At 36.9% G+C, this 23,086-nt stretch overlaps 1 protein-coding gene across 4 annotated transcripts in view; it reads left to right on the top strand.

Annotated features, from left to right (window-relative positions):
• The window catches only part of ADCK1 (aarF domain containing kinase 1), a 194,331-nt gene that overhangs the window by 144,687 nt on the left and 26,558 nt on the right, over positions 1–23,086 (top strand). For all 4 annotated transcript variants that reach the window (XM_031952434.1, XM_031952433.1, XM_031952437.1 and 1 more), the window contains 2 exons: positions 8,644–8,802; positions 16,083–16,199. In XM_031952434.1, coding sequence (XP_031808294.1) covers positions 8,644–8,802; positions 16,083–16,199 — 276 coding nt within the window. The remainder of the gene's footprint in view (positions 1–8,643; positions 8,803–16,082; positions 16,200–23,086) is intronic.

Genomic DNA, 23,086 nt, shown 5'->3' with positions numbered 1-23,086 from the left:
GAAGGGAAGGCAGAGCGGGACAGAGCGAGGAGCCAGAATGCCTGAATTGTCATTCTGTTAATGATGTTTCACCCTCTGTAAGAAATGGAAACCATGGGAAATAATTAAATATGAAAAACCAATCCTAAATGGCATAGCTTGAGCAAGTTATTTTGCCTCTTAGCCTCAGTTCCTTCAGCTATAAAATGAAGAAGTTGGAATAGATGACCATGAAGATTGCTTCCAAGCTCCTGGACCTTTGGTTCTGTGAGCCTGTAAATAGTGCAAATATTGTCATTCCCATTTTATAGATAAGGAAACAGAGACTCAGAGAGATTGTGTTTATTTAGAGTTATATAGCTATTAACTATTAGAACTGGAACTCATCTTAGATCTTTAGGTTCTAAAACCTCTCCAAGCCTTTTTTGAAATATTGCTCTGCCTTTTAATGGAGATAACCCGTGATGTTATTATGGAACAATTATTTCCTCACTGTAAACCAGGAGTTTTTCCAGTATGCAAATTTGCTTTCATCTTTAATAAAGGATAAAATTGTATGCATATCAAAGAATTGTTTTAAAATAAATTTATTTATTATTTATTCTCAGTATTTGATCTGCATACCTATATTATATACCCATATACTTTGTGTTGCATAAAAATTTCTTGGAGGGAAAGAGGTCATGAGTGGAAAAAGTTTAAGAAGCCCTAACATAGCCCAAGTAACTCCCTATTGAAACACTATCATTTGTAATTACAACTTCAAACAATATATTTCAAAAATCACTATATTCAAGGGAGTGTCACTAAGCAGTGTCTCCACAGGGGCTTCTTTCCTGCTGCCTGAAATGTGAGTTCATCCTCATTTGATAAAATAAACCAGGATTTTTTAAACCTTTTTTCATCTTTAAACTAAGCTGAAATGTGCCTCCCATCAACTCTAGAAGAAAAACAGTCTGATGGAAAGCATGTCATCAATGTGTGAATAATGAGTAGGAAAGAAAGAAAAAGACCAATTTGTACCAAAAATGTTTATAGTAGCTTGTGTGTGTTAGTGGCAAAAAATTAAAAACTAAGGATATGGCCATCAGTTGGGAATGGCTGAAAAAAGATTATGGATTTGATAGATACTATTGTGCTTGGGAGGAATACCTAAAAGAATGATTTTAGAGAAACCTGGGAAGACTCATGAACTGATGCAGAGTAAAGTGAGCAGAACAAGGAGAACAGTATTTACAATAACAATGACATTGTAAACACAAATAATTTTGATAGACTTAATTAACAATTCTGATCGATTCAATGGTCATTATCACTGATGATGGATCCATGCTCCTGATAGTTTATGTACTTGTGGTATGGAATAAGGCATATATTTTTGGACATAAACTATGGGAATTTGTTTTTTTTTGACCATATATATTTTTGAAAATGTTTTGTTTTTCTTTTGAATAGGATAGGGAAGAGGAAGAAACAACAAATACTTAATTGAAAAATTAAATAAAATGAAAGTTAAAAAAAAAGCCAAACAAACGTAACAAGGAATAGGCTTAAGCTGCTTAAAAGATGTTGATATTTTAAAAGAAGCACTCTACTCATTTCTTTGTTTGATAAGAAAGATCTTTTTGAGCAATTCAGATAGTTGACAACTCTCTTGATAGTACAAAATCCTGACCCTTGGGTAGTTGTAGAGAGAATAGGGTCACATGGAGGGCATTTCTTGGGCATATAGGCATATAGGTATTATTTAGTGATGACTTTCTATGGAAGAGAAGGGCAATCAATGATCATTTTTAAGGCTCTCTCATCTTCTTTTATATGTGTGGTTATTAACTTTTTTTGTGTGCCGTGGAGACTTTGGGTAGTCCAGTGAAACTTATAAACTCTTTCTCAGAATAATGTTTTTTAAATTCTTAAAATAAAATATATAGGTTACAGCCAATTATGTTGAAATAGGTTATAAAATTAAAAAAAATATTCACAGAGTCATCCCCAGAATAATACACTATGACCAAATGCAGGACTGCTTCAATATCTGGAAAACTATTAGCATAATTGACTATATTAATAATCAAACTAACAAAAATCATATTATTATCTCAATAGATACAGAAAAAAGCATTTGATAAAATCTAACACTTATTCCTATTAAAAATACTAGAAAGTATAGGAATAAATGGACTTTTCCTTAAAATGATCAGTAACATCTATTTAAAACCATCAGCAAGCATCAGATGTAATAGGGATAAACTAGAACCATTCCCAGTAAGGTCAGAGGTGAAACAAGGTTGCCTACTATCACCATTACCACTCAATATTGTATTAGAAATGTTACCTTTGGCAATAAGAAAAGAAAAAGAGATGAAAGGAACTAGAGTAAGTAATAAGGAAACCAAATTATTACTTTTTTGCAGATGGTATGATGGTATACTTAGAGAACCCTAGAGAATCAACTAAAAAACTACTAGAAACAATTCACAATATTAGCAAAGTTGCAGGATACAAAATAAATTCATGTAAATCATCAGCATTTTTATATATAACCAACAAATTTCAACAGCAAGATGTACAAAGGAAAATTTCATTTAAAATAACTGTCAGTTCCTAAAATATTTGGGAATCTATCTGCTAAGGGAAAGCAAGAAACTATATGAGCAAAACTGCAAAACACTTTCTACACAAATAAAGGCAGATCTAAACAATTGGAAAAATATCAAGTGTTCTTGGATAGGTCGAGTGAATATAATAAAAATGACAATACTATTTAAACTTATCTATTTATTTAGTTCTATAGCAGTCAAACTCCCAATAAATTATTTTACAGATCTAGAAAAAATAATAAGTTCATGTGAAAGAATAAAAGTTCAAAAATTTCAAGGGAATTAATGAAAAATGCAAATGAAGGTGGCCTAGATGTTCCTAAACTATATTCCTAATATAGTCTAAATAATATAATAATATAGTCTAAATTCCTAATATAGTCTAAAACTATATTATAAAGCAGCAGTCACCAAAATCATTTGGTATTGACTAAGAAATAGACTAGTTGATCAGTGGAATAGATTAGGTTCACAGGACAAAATAGTCAATGACTATAGCAATTTAGTGTTTGACAAACCCCAAAACCCCAGCTTTTGGGATAAGAACTCACTATTTGACAAAAATTTCTAGGAAAATTGGAAACTAGTATGGCATAAAGTAGGCATAGACCCCCACCTAACACCTTACACCAAGATAAGTTCAAAATGGATTCATGATCTAGACATAAAGAATGAGATTATAAATAAATTGGAAGAACATAGGATAGTTTACCTCTCAGTCCTGTGGAAGAGGAAGGAATTTGTGACCAAAGAAGAATTGGAGATTCTTATTAATTAAAGAAGAATTGGAGATCCTTATTAATCACAAGATAGATAATTTTGATTATATTAAGTTAATTTTTTTTTCCCTACAGACAAAACTAATTCAGACAAGATTAGAAGGGAAGCAATAAACATTTTTGCATTCAAGAGTTCTGATAAAGGCCTCATTTCTAAAATATATAGAGAATTGATTCAAATTTATAAGAATTCAAGCCATTCTCCAATTGATAAATGGCCAAAGGATATGAACAGATAATTTTCAGATGAAGAAATTGAAACTATTTCTAGCCGTATGAAAAGATGCTCCAAGTCATTATTAATCAGAGAAATGCAAATTAAGACAACTGTGAGATACCACTACACACCTGTCTGATTGGCTAGAATGACAGGGAAAGATAATGCACAATGTTGGAGGGGATATGGGAAAACAGGGCACTGATACATTGTTTGTGGAACTGTGAACAGATCCAGCCATTCTGGAGAGCAATTTGGAACTATGCTCATACCCTTTGATCCAGCACTGGGCTAATATCCCAAAGAGAAAGGAGAGAAAGGGACCCACATATGCAAAAATGTTTGTGGCAGCCCTCTTTGTAGTGGCAAGAAAGTAGAAACTGAATGGGTGCCCATCAGTTGGGGAATGGTGAATAAGTTGTGGTATATGAATGTTATGAATATTATTGTTCTTTAAGAAATGACCAGTGGGAGGATTTCAAAGAGGGCTGGAAAGACTTACATGAACTGATGCTGAGTGAAATGAGCAGAACCAGGAGATCATTGTACACAGCAATGACAAGATTAAATGATGATCAGTTGTGATGGACATGGTTCTTTGAAACAGTGAGGTGATTCAGACCAATTCCAATGATCTTGTCTTGTTTTATTTTTTGTTTGTTTGTTTTGCTGAGGCAATTGGGATCACACAGCCAGGAAGTGTTAAGTGTCTGAATCCAGATTTGAACTCAGATCCTTCTGACTTTGGGGCTGGTGCTCTATCCACTGCACCACTTAGTTGCCCCTCCAGTGATCTTGTGATGAAGAGAGCCATCTATACCCAGAGAGAGGACTAGGAATTGGGTGTGGTTCACCATAGCATTTTCACTCTTTTTTTTTGTTGTTTGCTTGCATTTTATTTTCTTTCTCATGTTTTTTTCCTTTTTGATTTTTTTTTTGCAGCAAGATAATTGCATAAATATTGTATGCATATATTGGATTTAACATATATTTTTACCATGTTTAACATATATTGGATTACTTGCCATCTAGGAGAAGGGGTGAGGGGAAGGGGCAGAAAAAATGGAATGCAAAGTTTTGGAAGAGTCAGTGTTGAAAAATTATCCATATATATGTTTTGAAAATAAAAAATTTAATAAAAATAATTTTTAAAAGCAAAATTTGAAAAACTGAAACTAAAAAACAAAATAAAAAATAAAAAAAGTATTCCCAGAAGGTTAAGAACCTTTACTTTAAAAGTTCAAATTAAACTATTCCTGGATGTATTTCCAGAGTACCTTATTTATCTCTAAATGAATAGCTACCCTATAAGGTTGGCCAGGAGCTAGTTCTTGGCCATTATTATCTCATCTACTCCTCTGTCACATTTTTGGACTTCATGGTGTTTCCTGCCCGTGTAAGGTAGTATAGGGCACAAATCCTATTACTATCATCTTGAGTCTTCCCCTTATAATCTTGTTTTTGACCAGAGCTAAGAACACATGTGTCCTAGTTACTTTTGAGCCATGAGTAGGGCAACTCCTTTGCATCCTTTGCATTTATGGAGTGCCTCCTGTATGCTAGGCGTTGGTCCTTTCAACAACCCTGGAAGGTTAAGTGGCTTGTCCAGCATCATACAGCAAGTAAATGTCTGAGGTAGAATTGTAACTCATGTTTTCCAGACTTCAGGCCCAGCAGTTCTACCCTCTAAGCCACCTAACTGCTTAGCATTATAAAACATTTCAGGGTTTGCAAAGCACTTTACAAATATTATCTCATTTGATTCTCACAACCCTGTGAGGTAGATGCTGTAATTATCTGTATTTTATAGAGCTTAAGTGATTTTTCCCAGAGCCATACAGCTGATAAGGGGCAAAATGGAATTTTAACTCAGGTCTTCTTGGCTGCAAGTCCAGTGCTCTGGTGCCTAGGTATTTCTTAATATCACTTAATATCAAATTAACATCACTGCTAATGACTAAGCCCCCTTTCCCTGGAATATTTAACTTAATGGGGAAAAAATCATATTTGACATGCTCTTTATACCCAACTTCCCAGATTTCTGTACTGTATTGTGCTCAGAACTTAGGACCCAAGAGTCGAGATCGAGCCCATTCCTTAATGTTGTCAGGGCCTCAACAAAAGTATTTCTAAAAAATATAAAACCATGACAACCACGCTTTCAGTCTCTTTAAAAAGCATTTTTAGCTGATGGTTGTAATTTGGGTTGTAATATTATGATTGTAATTTTGCCCAATGTCTAGATGGGATAGTAGGTATTTAAAAAAAAAAAAAAAAAAGGATGTTTTTTAAAAAAAAGATACTTGGGTCATATTTGAATTGATATATTTTCTAGTGACTAACTTTAGATTTGTGTGGGTCTTAATTATTGCTTGCTATTTGAATGTATGTGTCTCCTATACTTAATTTTTTTTTCTCCCATGGGTCTTAATAGTGCCTGGCACATGATTGTTTCTTAATAAATATTTCTTGATCAATTGAATAAAACATGGTATCCTCACCCCTGCTCTACACAAAAGACTTAGTGACAATTTGAGGCTAAGAGTACTGAAACTGAGTGAGGAGATCTGAATTTGAATCCTACCTCTTATGCTTGTTAGCTGTGTAATTGTGGATTTAATATCCCTGAGACTTATTTTCCTCATTAGTTAAATGAACAACATCCCTTGTATCCCTCTCTCATAGGGTTCTTTGAAGAATAAATCAGATAATGTACAAAAAGGAATTTGTAAACTCTAGAGAAAATCAAGCTTTTATTATTAGTATATGATTCATAAACTAGCCTTTGGAATCACATCAGAAAAAGAAAAAGTTACTGTTCAGAGATTCTACCATCTTGTCCCAGAGCTTTGAAAGAGAATGATTGAGTTTGATTATTTGGTTATAATCTGACTGAGTTATACTAAGTTTGATGGGTAAGAGTGCAGTGGGAAGGAAGCATACCATAATAAAAGTAGTATAGATGGTATGTAAAGTTAGGGAAAGACATTTGGGGAAGGTGAGTCAAAGTAGCCCCATTGTACTGAACACAATGCTGTGTCTATTAAATGCCTCTGGAACTGAATTGAAAGTTAGATGAACTGCTAAATCAAACACAAGCAGAGCAAATGTATTAGACAACCAGAGGAGATGAAGGAAAGAGAATGAAGGAGAACCCCAAGCTATATTATTGCTCTTTGGAGAATGTCAGAACTGTTCTCAGGGGATTATGGTATTATTATTTTGGATTTTTTTGTCTTTTGAGAAGCAGTTGGGATGAGTTGCTCAGGGTCACACAGCTAGTAAGTGTGAAGTGTCTGAGGCTGGATTTGAACTCCTAACTCCAGGGTGGATGCTGTGTCTACTACACCATTTAACTGCCCCAGGGATTATAGTATTAATAGAAGAGGGGTTGGAAGTCCCCTCATTCTGTCCTTCCTTGACTTTCACAGATCTGTGCATTAATTTCTTCCTCTAACTGACTTTCTGTGCACCATGGACATTTAAATCCCTTCACTGTAGTTTCTTAGACCTCATTTCAGAAGCACATAATTTTTGAATAAAGATAATTCATAAATAGGAGGAGTTACATCTCAACAGAGAGGAGGCTCTCATTTCCCAAATGATAAATGAATCTATGATATGAATAGGCAGTTTTCAGAAGAAGAAATTTAAGCTTTCTATAGTCATATAAAAAATGCTCTAAATCATTAATAATTAGAGAAATTCAAATTAAAACAACTCTGAGGTTCCACCTTATGCACATCATATTGGCTAACAAACAGAAAACAAAAATGACAGATGCAGGAGGGAATGTGAAAAAAATAGAGACACTAATGCACTGTTGATAGAGTTGTCAACTGACCTAACTGGAACTATGGGCAAAGGATTATAAAAACAATGTGCAAAACTTTTGACCTAGCAATATTGCTAGAAAGTCTGTTTCCCAAAGAGATCAAAGAAAAAGGAAAATTACCCATATGTACAAAAATATTTATAGCAGCTCTTTTTGTGATGGCAAAAAATTAGAATTTATGAAAGAGATGTTTATAAATTGGGGAATAGCTAAACAAGTTGTGGTATTTGATTGTAATTGATTACTATTGTGCTGTAAGAAATGATGAAAAGGGTAATTTCAGAAAAGCCTGAGAAGAGTTATATAAACGGACACAAAGTGAAGTGAGCAGAACCAGTAGAATTATACATGCTAATAATATTGTGCAGTGATCAACTTTGAAATACTGAACTACTCTGACCAATACGATGATTCCCAAAAATTCTGAAGGACCCATGTTGAAATATTCTGTCTACCTCCCAAAGAGAGGACTGAGGAACTGTGAGTGCATACTAAAGCATATTTTTTCTACTTTTTTCATTATCTTTACTTTTTCCTCTTTTTTATTGCAACATGGTTAATATGAAATATGTTTTGCATGACTTCACATGTGAAATGGACATCATATTCCTTGCCTTCTCAGTAGGTAAGGTAAGGACTAGAGGGAGGGAGAGAATTTTGGAACTCAAAATTTTAAAATTAAGATATATATAGAGAGAGATCTATATCTCTCTATAGATATAGATATACACATATATATGTACCTGCAATCCTGACCACACAAGTTTGTTGAAATACTTAAATGAAAGAGCTCACATAAAGCACTTTGTAAATTTTAAAGCTTATATAAATATCATTTGTTATAATTATAAGATATATAGTCCTGGTTAAGTTATCTCCCTGTGCTAGAAGCTCAGTTTCCTCATCTGTACAATTAGACTGAGCAATAAAATCCTTGTCTTTCCCAACTTTTTCAAAAGAAGTTTCTATGTTGTTGTTGTTGTTTTTAATAGAACTTGGTAAAAGATTTTGTTGTACAAAGTCAAGATTGTGGATATGGTCTAAAGTACAAAAAGAAGTCTTTCTAGCACTCATTCCCCATTTTTTTCTTTATTTTCCCATTACTTTTTCCTGTCAGTGTGATAAGTGAGTTATCCTAGAATTCAGTCCAGATAGAGGGCAGAAGCAAAAGAGAGAGCTCTTTTTCTGGTTGGGAGAGGATGGACTGGCTAACAGTGATTTCTTGAATTTCAGGTGCTTGTTGGGGCCGTGAAGCAACTATTTCCTGAATTTGAGTTCATGTGGCTGGTGGATGAGGCAAAGAAGAACTTGCCTCTGGAATTAGACTTCCTCAATGAAGGGAGGAATGCAGAGAAAGTGGCCGAAATGCTTAAACGCTTTGGGTTCTTAAAGGTAGGAATGAGGGAAGGGATGGGTACCAAGTAGTGTGTAGCCATCTCATGGTGAATTAGCTACTGACTTCCCCCTAAGGAGAGTCACTCATCCTGTCTTGGCGTCAGTTTTCCCATTTGTGCAATGGAGATTATATAACTTTGATGCATTCTCCTTTAGACAATGACTAAATTAATAACTTGAGAAGTAGGTTTGAGTCCCTATAGAAAAGACTCTAAATCAGAGTTCTTAGCCATTTTATGTCACAGTCCCTTTCAGCAAACCTTGCTTAAAATGTTCCCTATATCTGAAATAACTTTTTTTTTTTTTGGCCCTCTTTACCTGACAAATTCAAACCTACATGTTAAATTCCTATCCCTATGTTAAAAGTCATATAAAATACCGCCTTTCCCCTTTATCCCCTGGTCAGCAACAACTTTTCCCACCACATCTCATATTTGTACTTGGTTTTAAGCTACTCTATTGCATTTATTATATACTATTGTACTTTTTACAATTTAAATTTTTATTTTGATAAAATTAGAAAAGATTACATATGCAGTTCTGATATCTAAATTAATATGAAAGGCAAATATTAAGTCTGTGGTAAAATGGGGGGCAATTAGATGGTTCGGTGGATAGAGTGCTGGGCCTAGAGGCACTTTCTTGAGTTCATATCTGGTCTGAAACACTTACTAGCTGTGTGATCCTGGGCAAGTCACTTAACCTTGTTTTTCTTGGTTTCTCTATTTATAAAATAAACTGGAGAAGGAAATGGCAAACCACTAGTATCTTTGCCAAGAAAGCCCCCGAAATGGGGCCATTAAGAGTCAGATATAACTGAAATAGCTGAATAATTACAGCATGTAAGGTACTGTGCTAGATCCTGGAGACACTGACAAAAATGAAATAATCCTTAACCTCTAAGAGTTTAATATTCATTCCTAGGAGTGTGAAGTGTTGAGGAATAGAGATGACTTGAAAAGTTCTTAAGCAGAAGTTGGGGGTTTAACCTGAGTCTTAAAGGAAGCCATTCTTGTAATTATTAACTTGGATAAGTTGGCTTAAGAAAATGAAGAAAGACCTATTTTTTTCTGGACTGTGGTATCAGAAACCTGCTTTATGAGAAATAGCAGTTTTGGAGATGGTCTTTATTTCTCACCAAGACCATTTAGAAGACATGACAATCGTCCAAGAGGCATATGTACTTGCTGTTTGAAAAGCCTTCAAAGCTGAAAAATCCAGACCTATGGTGATTATCATCTGGGAGAAGGAAGTTTAATTACCTAGGAGCTGGATTCCACTTTTTTCTTGAGGTTGTGTGTGCATTTTGAAAGAAACACCGAAAGTACTTCTACCAGGGAAGAATTCAGATTGCTTTGTGTGCTCTGGGCTAGGAATGTCCAGATGTCCTCTCTCCGGTGGGTTGATAACCACCAGTCTGTTTGGCTGCCCTTACTTTGGCTGCTTGTGTGGATAGAAATATTGAATTCTTCTCATCCATCCAAATCCAGACAATTGGACAGAACCCCTGGGAAGCAGCCCTGAAATCACCATAGGTCAGCTAAAAACTGGTTTCCACAAAAACACACACCTTGGAGCAAGCAGGGTGCCCATCAGAGCTGTTACTAGGAGACTGACAAGTAGAACCTTCTACTGTCCCCATGGAAACAGCCAATCACATTCCAGCTGGGGCCAAAAAGCCATAACTGTACTGATGATGTAATTATAATAATAGTACTGCTTAAGGGAAAAAAAACAAGGATGCCAAATGGATAAATAATTAATCTACTGACTTAAACTGTTGCTTCCAAAACATGCACACTACCCAAAGATGGTAGTGAAATTCAGCTCCTGAGTAATTAATTTTGCCTAAGCACATAACAAGTGGGAAGTGAATTTTGTGCTGTGAACCCAGTTGAGCTCTTAAAGCCAGAGATAAATTGTTTTTATATACTGGCTTCACATTGAAACATCTGTGAGTAATTAAGCCTCAGCAAAGAGTTTACCTCTCGGTGTGTGTGAGACGTCTTCCCATGCTTATATTGAGCTTAATAACTGCCTTCAGTGCAATAAATCTCAGAGTTACACACACCTTCTAAATGCAGGGATGGTACAAGAAGCTTAAGAGGAAGTTGAGCAAGATGGTTACAATATGGGCAGCTAATATGGATCTAGTCTATAATGGGTGACTATAGTTTGGGACTGGCAGAGGATGATGGCTAGAGAATTGGGGGATGAGAAGGCTTATCATCACTCTAGAATTTGGACAGAATAAGAGATTTATCAAGGAGAAGCCAAGGTGACCATTCCATAGTTGGGGGGTAGGGTGGGAATAAGAGGCAATTCCTGGCAAATATCTGGATTTCCAGAATATTGTTTATAGCAAATTTTTGTCAGCTACCCAAAGAGATTGCAGTAATCTTGAGAGAATTTTCTAAATTAATTTTCATTCACCTTAATTTAACAACAACAAAAATCGATAGAAGCCAGAAGGCATTTTTGAAAGGAAGGCCAACTGTGGGGAAATAAATGAAAAAATAATGAATAGTATAGCTCTCAAAAAGTTGAGAATCTCTGGTCTTTGTTATGGGATTGGACATTTTTGAAATCACTAAACATTTCATATGTCTCTCTTTGTTAAGAGGGCAGATCTTCATGGAGAGTCCTAAACTCCTTGAAAGTGAATTTCTAAAAAGGCTTTTGGAGGGCATGCTAATTCTGCAAATTTAGATCCTTCTTCACTCCATATGCTCATAGGGACTATTTGTGCTTGACTTGTGGTAGAGCTTTCTGGACTCATATTGGTTTGATTTGCCAGGTGTACTGTACCTTGACCCCAATATAGTGATGTCATTTTGTTCCTCTTCAAGAATGAAAAACAACAAATTCACTACTAGTGGAGCTGTGAACTGATTCAATCATCTCGGGAAATTAATTCTAATTATACAAGAAAAGTTACGAAATCATTCCTACTTATTTATTTGATGATTCTTTTACTAGATTGTACCTCAAGGAGCTTATTGGCAGACTGACGATATCTGTCTGCACAATGTATTCATTAATAATAATTTGATCTGTAGTAGCAAAAAGTTAGAAACAAAACTGTATACTTAACACTTAGAGCAGAGTTTCTTAACTGGGTCCACTGACACCAAGGGAGCTGTGAATAGATTTCAGATGGTCTCTAAAGTTAGGTATTCAAAAAAATTCATCTTTATTTTCACCATAATTGATTTCCTTTAAATATGTTTTGCATGATTTCACATGTATAATTGATTTTACATTTCTTGCCTTCTTAATGTAGAAAAAAGGGATAGGAGGGGTGGAGAGAATTTGGAACTCAAATTTTAAAAAAGATAAATGTTAAAAATTAATAAATAATAAAGTTTTTTTAAAAAAAAACACCTATAATTTGTTTCTTTTGTAAACCTATGTATTATATAGTACTCATTAAAAGCATTACTCTTGAGGAGTCTGTAGGCTTCACCATCTTATTGCCAGAGGGTTCCATGACACAAGAGCTTTAGAATCTTTTGCTTATAGAGTAAACAAACAGATTGAGAAATATAAATATAGTAGAATATTACTATGCTCATAAGAAATAGTGAAAATCTTGAGTTGGTGAGTTTAGAAAAAATATAAAAAAACTTAAAGGGAGAAAGATGTTATCCACATTCAGAGAATCAGAGGGCAACTAAGCATAATTCATTCTTACATAGATATATATGAACATGTATATATATATATATATGTGTGTGTGTATATAATATATATAATGTAAAATATATATATGTATATATATATAATATCCATACTTAATTGTAGTTTCTTAGGAGGTAGGCAAAGAAAAAGGGGGAAAAGAATAAAGTAAAATGTGCACAGCAGAGATCAAAAGAAAACTTACAAGAAGGCAAAAAAAAAAAAAAAAAAAAAAAAAAAAGACAGTCCTGAACACAATGTGTATCTTTTATTATACAGACTTTCTTGAAATGGAAATTGTTTATATTTTGAATCCTCTCTTATGTTTTGCTATACATATGGAAATACTTTTTCTTTTTCTATTTAAGCTTTAAATAAATTAAACAACAGCAACAAAGAAATAGGGAAAATGAAGAATTCAGAAAAAAACATTGGCTGTGGGCATGAGGGGGAATTTTTTAATTCCTAGTATTGAATTGCAGGTAACTTTCTAAGAATGTATCTGTAGAGGGAGTTTCTTCATGGGAAGTTTCCTATGCTAATGGAATTTCAAGTCCCTTGCCTCCCATCCCACCTCCCCAACATAGTATGATGATACAAGCCATACAAGAATACTCGCAAGATCTCTGTTAAGAACTTGAGAATTGGGGGCAAGCTAGATGGTGCAGTGGATAGCCTTGAATTCAGGAGGACCTGAGTTCAAATCCAACCTCAGCCACTTAACATTACCAGCTGTGTGATTGTAGGCAAATCATTTAACCCCATTTGCTTTGCAAAAATAAATAAATGAATAAATAAATAAAAGAGCTTTAGAACTGCTTGTATGGCAAGGGAGACACTGGCACAGGACTACCCAGCATGGTGTGCCCTCATCAAGAGAAGGTGCTGTGCTCTATAAGCAAAGCACAATTGAATTGGCTCAGAAGAAATGTGAGATGCACAAAGTTAGAGTCCACCCCAAATGTTCACATGGTTTGTGCCTGACTTGTGGCAGAGCATTCAGAGCCCATTTTAATCTAATCAGCCGCAGACACTCTGTAACTTGACTCTAACATAGTGAAGTCATTTTGATCCTCTTGGAGAATAAAGGGCAACAACCAATATCCCCAACAACAACAACAAATTGCATGCATTTTCAGTTACAATCATCTTTTTTTGTGATTCTGTGTTGGATTTTTTTTTTTTTTTGTCTACCTACTTTAGGAAAATATGTATTTTTTTTAGCGATTTGTTTAGTTTTTTCCTCCTGTGACAAAGTAACAATGCAAAAGGGAAGCCTGTTGTAAAGATGTATTGTATGAGGATGAATCTCTCTCATTGTCTATCACCCCTCAACTTCCATTTCTCTCTACAGATCATTTCATTAAGTTCAGACAGGGGCTTAGGATGCCACTTCCTCCACAACTTCTTCTCTTGTTGTGTTTGTATATTCTCAGCACTGTTTGCCCACTTTGCGCATTCTTTCAGCTCCAGTCATTCTTCTAGCTCAATATCTCAGTAGTCCAAATTTTTACTCACATCAATGGGGTAGAGATCCCTTTGATGACAAGATGGCAAATCCCAGAATACCAGTCAGTTTTCAAACTCCTATTGCAAGGTCCTACAGGAAATTTTTTTTTCAAATGCAGCCATATCAATAACACTGGTTGATGACCTTCTGATTATTCATGTCAAATGAGTCACATTGTCCAAATGGAAGGAAGCATTCTTTCTAGTTTCTGAGATCCTCTAAATGTTGCTATTTATAGCGTGCTTGTTTCATCAAACCACCCCAGATAATAAAATTTTCTTTAAAAAAAGTTTGGTATAACAGTCCTCACAGGAAAAACAAACAAACAAACAAACCTAAGTGACTGAGAAATGCCTATTGTCCAAACTGTGACATACAATTGAATAACCACGCCATTGAGTTAGAACATTAACAAATCAGTTGGACAAACACTGCAGATGGAAATAGGTTGAGCTCATAATTGAATTAGGAAGATGAAAGTAGGCTGCATTGCATTTGGCAAATTGTATAGCACTTTTAACAGTTCTAAACTGTTTCCACATGCAAAGACTTCTCCTTCCTCTTATCAATACAAATGTACTCCCAGTGATACATTTAGATTGAAAATCTTAGACCCTCACAACTAAGAGGAATTAAATTTGTGGTGATCCAAAAGGTAACGGAGAGACACATTAAACTCAAGTAAACGACAGTATATTTCTAATGATTTGTTAACTTTTGCTTAGAAAGGGGTACAATCTGAAGGGAAAATAGATTGGTCATTGGCTCAAACAAATTATAACTCTTGGATAGCCTGAGGATTCCAGTGGTAATCTTGAAATGCAAAGCGGCTTAAAAGAAGGGCTTCTGCACATTGGATGGATACGTTGGGTATCTTTGGAAAAGCGTGGATAAGAATCATACAAGATAAGAATGAATGGATGTGTTACAATCTGTATCCACAGAGAGAATACCCACGTCCATGAAATCATAGCTCTAATGGAGTTTTGAAGCCTTCAGGGTGGTTTAATGGATGGGATACTAGATGACTCTAAGTTCAAAGCTTAATTCTGACAGTATCCAACTGGTTGACCACAGGCAAGACCTGTAACCTCTCTGAATCTCAGGTTCTTCACCAGAAAAATTTGGAATGTAAGTGATCTCTTGGTTCCCTTCTAGCTTAAAAGCTATAATCCTATGTTTACATAGGTATATTTACTCTTTGATGTATTTAGAGAAGGATATGCAGTGATCATAGACCTTCTTGCCAAATTCAGAGGAAATCTGTGATCGGACTGTCCTTAAAGTCTTATGGGAGAAAAGCCTTGGTAGAGCTTAAATTCTGAGAAGCTTATTTAAAGAACTTGTACCTGGGGAGTGTTAAAATCAATGTCTGGGTCCCTTGCAGTCTTTCATCCCTTAAACAAGCATTTCCATTCAGACTCCGTAGGAAAGTCTTTTTTTTTTTTAAAGGTTCCATTGTACAGATGAGAAATTGAGACAGACACATTGGGCAATGTGTCTGAGGTCATATGTGGTTGTTATTGTTCAGTAGCATCAGACTTTTTGTGACCTCATTTGGGGTTGCTGTGGCAGAGATACTGGAGTGGTTTGCCATTTCCTTCTCCACTTCATTTTACAGATGTGGAAACTGAGGCAAATTGGGTTAGTGACTTGCGCAGGGTCACACAGCTAGTAAGTGTCCGAGTTTCCAAATTTTTTTTTTTGAGGGTTTTTTTTTTGTGTTTCCAATCCTAGGTTATATTCCACAGCAATAGCTGAAAGTTACCAATGGATAATATTGAATCTTCCTTTTCTTGTACTGGAAAGGGACCATCTTAATAAGTGCATGGAGTCAAACTAAAGGGGAAGACCATTAAAAAATATTGTTTCACCATGACCTGGCTTCTTTGTGTCCTATTTCCCCCCCCCCCCCCACCAGTGATTTCGTTTTTTTCCTCCTTTGCTATCTCAATATGACCTCTTTTGTTCTATCTATAGAGAAAGGCCTTCCATTTTTCTGCTCACTGTGTTCCATTGGAGTTCCCCCCTTAGGACTACTTTCCTTTGTTCCCCAAAGACTACCCGACCATTTTCTGTTTCATTTTAGGTCCCTCGTATTTACTGGGAGCTGTCAACTCGGCGAGTCCTCCTGATGGAATTTGTAGAAGGTGGACAGGTCAATGATAAGGTTTACATGGAGAAGAACCAGATAGATGTCAATGAGGTAAGAAAAACATGTTGCATGGGAAAAGATGAAGGTATTATTTTGACCTGGGGGTGCCCAATTTAGAGAGCTATACCAGAGAGCTATAACTGGAGGCCCTTCTGCCTGCATTATTGAACTGTTGCCTGAAGAAGGAATATGATGGGTGTAGCAAGGGACACATCTAAACCTTGTGAGATTCTGAAGTCAAATTGGAAAATGTGATTTATTTCACATTTCACCCAAGGGCCCTTTCAGCTCCTTTCAGCTCAGGGCAGAGGAGCCCAACGGAGAGTCTTTCTCTCTCCTTTAAAAAATAAAAAGGAATATTGCAGCCACTATAAGGCCTGCCCCTGCTACTTTTCTTCTGAAAGGTGATCATTGATTGCTCTTCACTTGCTATTGATGAACTACAGAGCTGACTGCTACCAAAGAATAATGGCATGAAATCAATTGGACTTAATTCACCCATCTGTTCTTTTCTGGAGTTGAGAAACAGTCTCTTTGTTTTCCTTCCTCACCTCCATAGCAGAGCTTTGGAGATATCAAGTGAGAAAAGGATTTGGTCTGAGAGGTGTCGGGGTAAGGGAAGTTTGGCCAACCAAGCTTCTGTGAAGAGAGCTGGAACACTGATCACATAAAGAAGGACTGAGCATGCCCTCTGGCATCCTTGTCCCCGTCAGTGTGGGGTCATTGCCTCTAAAGCCCCATTTTTAGGAGTGTGAATAGAGTCTGAGATCAGTGCATCCATCTAGCCTTCAGTCTTTCCCTCTCTATCCAGGGTTCTTTGTCCAGCCAGGCTAGCCATTTATTACTAGAGCCTGTTGCATAGGATGTAGTTTTTATGTTCTTGGAGCAAATATGTGGCACACTGGTTAGAGCACGAGTCCTGAAGTCAGGAGGACCTGAGTTAAAATCTATCCTGAAACACTTAACAGCTATGTGGCCTTGGGCAGGTCACCCTGTTTGCCTCAGTTTCCTTATCTGTAAAAAGAACTGGAGAAGGAAATGGCAGACTGTTGGGACATCATCAACATTCACAGTCTGGCCTGTTCTTGCTTTTTCAGATTTCTTAGACTCTACTACCCCCTCCTTATACTCAATGACCAGTGTTACTCATTGTCCACCATACTTTGAGTCCCATCGTTGTGCCCCTGCCAAAAATGCCCTCCAGCTTCGTTTCCACCTCTTGATTTCGCTAGTTTCCTTCAGGGTTCAGCTCATAGCTCACCCTCTCTAGCCTTTCCGTGTCTACCTCCTTCCCCTTTGCCTATCCTTGTTTTCTCTCCAAGATTGTCTGTTTATATTGTCTCTTCATGCATAGGGACTGTGTTTTTGCCTTTCTTTTGATCCCCAGCTTTCAGCACAGTATCTGGCACAAAGTAAGCACTTACTAAATGTTTGTTGTCTGACAAGCTTGAAGTATAGAGGAATGGGATGACTGATGTGACCTCTCACCCTTTACTCGTGTGCCCTCCTCCCAGTATGTGTGAGAAGTTATCCTGGACTTTGTATGAGAAGAATGAAGGGACAAGATAGAAGAAATCTTAAACCAAGTATCACAGAATCTGCCCTGGAGTTGGAAAGAGCATCAAACGTCATATAAGTCAAATACAGTCTGGGAAGCCATCCTTTCTATGTCATTAAGGAAAAATTTTAAAATGAATCAGGAAAGGGAACCTTCCTGTGTCATCAAGGAAAAACTTTCTGAAGTGATTCAGGAAAGGGATCCATTCTTTGTCATCAAGGAAAACCTTTCTGAAGTGAATCAGGGAAGGGATCCATTCTGTGTCATCAAGGAAAAACTTTCTGAAGTGAATCAGGGAAGGGATCCTTTCTGTGTCATCAAGGAAAAACTTTCCAGAATGAATCAGGGCCAGGTTCTCCCAAATCCTCCTGATTTCAGACCCTAAAAAAAAACCCAGTAGGAATAGGGAGATGTTACCCTGATGGGGAAAGGGAGGGTGGGAATTTTGTGTGTACCGTCTCGGGGTCCTCAAACTTTTTAAATAGAGGGCCAGTTCACTATCCCTCAGACTGTTGGAGGGCCGGATTATAGTAAAAACAAAAACTTTGTTTTGTGTGCCTTTAAATAAAGAAACTTCATAGCCCTGGGTGAGGGGGATAATCTTCCTCAGCTGCTGCATCTGGCCCGCGGGCCGTAGTTTGAGGACCCCTAGTCTAGCTTATTTCCATGGACACATCTGACCTCCAGTTCTTTGGCCTGCTGGGATGGTCCCAGGTAGGTTGAGCACAGAGATGCACATCCATCCGTCCATCTATCCAAACAAATTCAATGCACTTAGACACATCCACTCACTCCCTTGCCACTCTGTATAAATAGTCCTTAGCTTTGTTCAGGGGAAAAGAAGGGAGCTTTGGCTAAGCTCAGCTTTTTCTTAGGTGACCTTAAAGATGAACCGAGCTTCTCTCATCACAGATATAGGAAGGATCTCCAGGCCCTCCCTACATTTCCAAACAGGTTGGTGACATTTACTTAATGCCTTCTCTGGCAGGATTATCATTAAAGCCTTTCCCAAAGCACATTAATCTCTCTGGATCCTCGCTGGTGCAGGCCCGTAATGGCATTTAATCGGAGAAGGCTTTGATTTTTAAAGACAAATGCAAACACAACATGATCTGTTAGTGGTTCTGTTGCTTGTTCACACCAAGAGTGCTTGCTACTAGATATAAAGAGAATACTGGAATGTAGAAGTATAGTGCAAAGAGCACGATTTGCTTTTTATACATCCAGATGGATTAGTAGTCAAAGTATTTGAGTTCAAATCCTGGCCTTACCACTTATTCTTCATGACTTCGTGCAAATTATATTTCACCCATCTTCTCTGGGTCTCAGTCCTTCATCTGTCAACTCAGTAGACTTCTGAGGTCCCTCCTAGATCTCAATCTGTGATCATGTTAATTATGATTTAGACAGGTGAGGAAGTAGGATTCGGAAGAGCAGACTGAAATGGGTAATCATAATAATTTGTTGTTGTTCAATTATATCTGACTCTTTGGGATCCTATTTGGGATTTTCTTGGCTAAGATCCTGCAGTGATTTGCCATTTTCTTCTTCAGCTTATTTTACAGAGGAAGAAACTGAGGCAAACAGGATGAAGTGATCTGCTCAGGGTCAGACAGCTAATAAGTGTCTGAGGCTAGATTTGAATTCAAGAAGAAACTTTCTAATTCTAAACACAGGACTTATCCACCCTGCCACTCAGCTGCCCTGTATGATAATAAAAGTTGACATTTATATACATAATGCTTTAGGGTTTACGAGATGCTTTACCTATGTTATCCCATTTAATCATCACCTACTCTGTGAGGATAGGTACTATTATTATCCCCATTTTACAGAGGATAAAATTGAGGCCTGAGAGTGGTTAGATGGTTTACCCATGATCATATAGTTAGTAAAAGTCCAAGGCAAGATTTAAACTCAGTTCTTCTGCTACCCAAGTCCATCAATAGTATCCACTCCATTCAAGCTTCCTTAAGGCAGAAAAACCATTCCTAATTCTATCTTGATTTATGAGTAGTTGTGCTATAAAATAAGTTTTATCATAATATATAATGAATGAATGAATGAATGAATGAATGAGTCTATCAGTAGGCATTTATTTAGTGTTTGCTATGTCCCAGGCCATGTGCAACAGACACAAAGCAAAAAAAAAAGAAACAAACCCTGCCTTCAGGAAGCTTACATGCTATGATCTGGCAACAGCAACAACACTTATTAAATATCTACTGTATTCAAGGCATCGTTACTATTTGTTAGAAATAAAAAGACAAAAATGACAGCCCTGCCCTCAAAAACAACGAAGGGCGAACACATAGGTATTGTTGTTTAGTTGTTTTTCAGACATGTTCTACACTTTGTGATCCCTTTGGGACTTTTCTTAGCAAAGATATCAGGGTAGTTTGCCATTCTCTTCTCCACCGCATTTTTTACTGATGAGGAAACTGAGGCAAACAGAGTTAAGTGACTTGCTCAGGATCACACAGCTACTTAAGTGTCTAAGGCTGAATTGGACCTCAGGTCTTCCTCTGATTCCAGACCCAGCACTCTATCCACTCTGCCACCTTGCTGCCCTTTAGTCTAAGGAAATTTGGGAAGGAAGAGAGAGCACTAACCAAAAATATTATGGAATAGTTAATGAAATTGTTATACTATCATGGGATCATACCAACCTGCCTGTGGTTTTAGCTTTAGTAGAGATGATACCAATCTAAGAAAATCGAAGCCATGGTAAGGAGAATTGCTTTTTAATTTTATGTGACAGGGAGAGAGAGGCAATCTGGCAATTTTGTGACTTAGCCTGGTAATCAGATTCTAGTCTGACTTCTGCTGCTAAAGATGTGTGATCCTGGGTAAACTGACTGAACTCTCTGTCTCAGTTTCTTCACCTAGAAAATGCAGGATTTGGATTAGGTGTTCTCCGCTGTCCTTTCAGTTCTAGCACCTTATCTTTGGGGCAGTACCTTCAGCTACTCTGGTATTAAGAAATGCCTACTTGAAAGCCTGGTCAGAAAGCCTCAACTAAAGCCTTAAAAGATGCTGAATGAAATGAGCAGAACCAGAATATATTGAATATACAGAATATTGAACGTGGTTCTTCTCAACAATGTGGTGATTCGAAACAAATGCAATAGCCTTAATGCCATCTGCATCCATAGAGAGAACCATGGAGACTGAAAATGGATTGAAACATAGTATTTTCACCTTTTTTTTTTTTTTTTAGTTTGCTTGCTTTTTCTTTTTTTTTTTCCTTTTGATCTGATTTTTCTTGTATAACATGACAAACATGGAAATGTGTTTAAAAGGATTGCACATATTTAATCTATCTATATCGGATTACTTGTTGTCATGGAGAGGTGGGGAGGGAGAGAGAAAAAATTGAAACACAAAGTCTTACAAAAATGAATATTGAAAACTATGATTATATGAACTTGGAAAAATAAAATGCTGTTGAAAAAAAATCCCTTAGCTAGAACGAAGTGGGTACCATCTCAGCATCTTTATATCATCATATGATGCTATATAATAATAATAATTAGCATTTAGAAAGGGCTTTTAAGATTTGCAAAGTGCAGTGCATGTGTTCTCTCATTTAATCCTATTAGCTAGGTGCTATTATTACCATGTTTATATCTGGGAAACTGAAGCAAAGAGTGGTTAAATGACTAGCCTTGGCTGATGCAGCTAAGCAGGTATCTAAGGCAGGATTTGAATTAAGTCTCCCAGACTCTAAGACAGTTTGACCTAGCTGCCTGTATGATAATCTTAACTCCCTTGATTATATCTGGTAGGCTGTTTCATCCCTAAATAAAGCCATGCACATCCCTTAGAGTTTACGTGATTCTCTTCTGTAGAAACTTCAAGTTGCCAAGATATGTCACTGGATATGGGAGTGCTGGAGGTATAGCTTAGGTGCAGTCTGTGCTCTCTGTTATTGTTAGTGACTGTGGCTAGTGTAAATAGGCTAAGAATGGACCATGTTGGGCAGCTAGATGGTGCAGTGGATAGAGCACTGGCCCTGAAATCAGGACCTGAGTCAAATCCTGCCTCAGACACTTAGGTCTTACCCACTGTGTGACCCTAAGCAAATCATTGCCTTGCCAAATTAAAAAAAAGAATAGACCACGTTTAAAAGAATTTAACTTTTGTTTCCTCCTAATTGAGCAGACTATCATTCCTTAGTAATGATTCGTGGTCTGAATTCCTTTTCACATAGTAAGGACATGATATTCTGCAATATTGGACAAGAGAATCTAAACAGCATGGCAGTCAGTGAGCGTCACTGCTATGGATGTGTCTAATCATCTCTCCAAGGTAACCAACCTGAGAATTGCCTTGCAAATAAAATCTCATAATCAGAGTTTTATATCTTAAGGCTCGCAGGACTATAAAATCAGATTCCCACATTTTATAAAATTTTACAGATTTTATAGGGAATTTACTCACCTAGAGGTTCCCTCTATAATAGGTATGTAGAAACATATATGATGTGTGCATAATAATATATAATCATAGGTCCAGGATCTGTCTCCTTGTTTTATCATCACTGTCATTGTGAGAGAAGACTGGATAAAAGCCTTGCCTTGTTTCTGTCTTTCCTCAGTCTGACATTAGGGTCCCCAAACCCACTCAAATACCAACATTCTAGTGGAAGTGGTGAGTTTACAGACTGAGACCCAGATTGGCTAAGTGAGACTGTCTAGCAGCCTTCCTGATAACACAAAGTCCAAGGGACTTTTCTGAACTATTAAAAACCTTGAGTCAAAATCCTGGGATGGGAAGTCAGCTAGGAGGCTCAGTGGATAGAAGACCAGCCCTGGAGTCAGGAAAAGCTGAGTTCAAATACGGCCTCAGACAATTAACTAGTCATGTATAAGTCACTTAACTTCAATTGCCCGCCTCCCCCCAAAAAATAAATAAATAAATACATAGATAAATGAAGATCCTGGAATGGGACCAAAGAATAAGCAGTCACATGTATGGCATCCCAGTGGGAAGGTACTCTTTAAAAAACAAAGCAGCTCTTTTGACATTAAAAGCCCTTTATAACCTATGCTTTTCCTGCCTTTTCATCTTAGCACTCTTCTCCCTCTATCTCACCTCACAACGTATTCTGCAATCTGATGGCAGTGACTTGTTCCTCACACAAGATGCTCCATCTTCTAACCTTTTCATTGCATTTTTCTCATGCTTGAAATGCCCTCCCTCTTTATCTCCACCTCTGGCTTCTCTGGGCTTCCTTCCAGTCCCAACTAAAATTCCTTCTCTAACAAGCCTTTCCCGATCCGCCTTCATGCATCCCTCTGTGATTATATTTCCATTTTACCCCACAGACAGTTTATTTTTATGATCAACTAAGAGCCCCTTTGAGAAGAGGGACAGC

The sequence above is a fragment of the Sarcophilus harrisii genome, chromosome 2 (genome assembly GCF_902635505.1).
Source record: "Sarcophilus harrisii chromosome 2, mSarHar1.11, whole genome shotgun sequence".
In the NCBI taxonomy this organism is placed as follows: Eukaryota; Metazoa; Chordata; class Mammalia; order Dasyuromorphia; family Dasyuridae; genus Sarcophilus; species Sarcophilus harrisii.
This window is presented reverse-complemented; position numbering and strand designations above follow the sequence as displayed.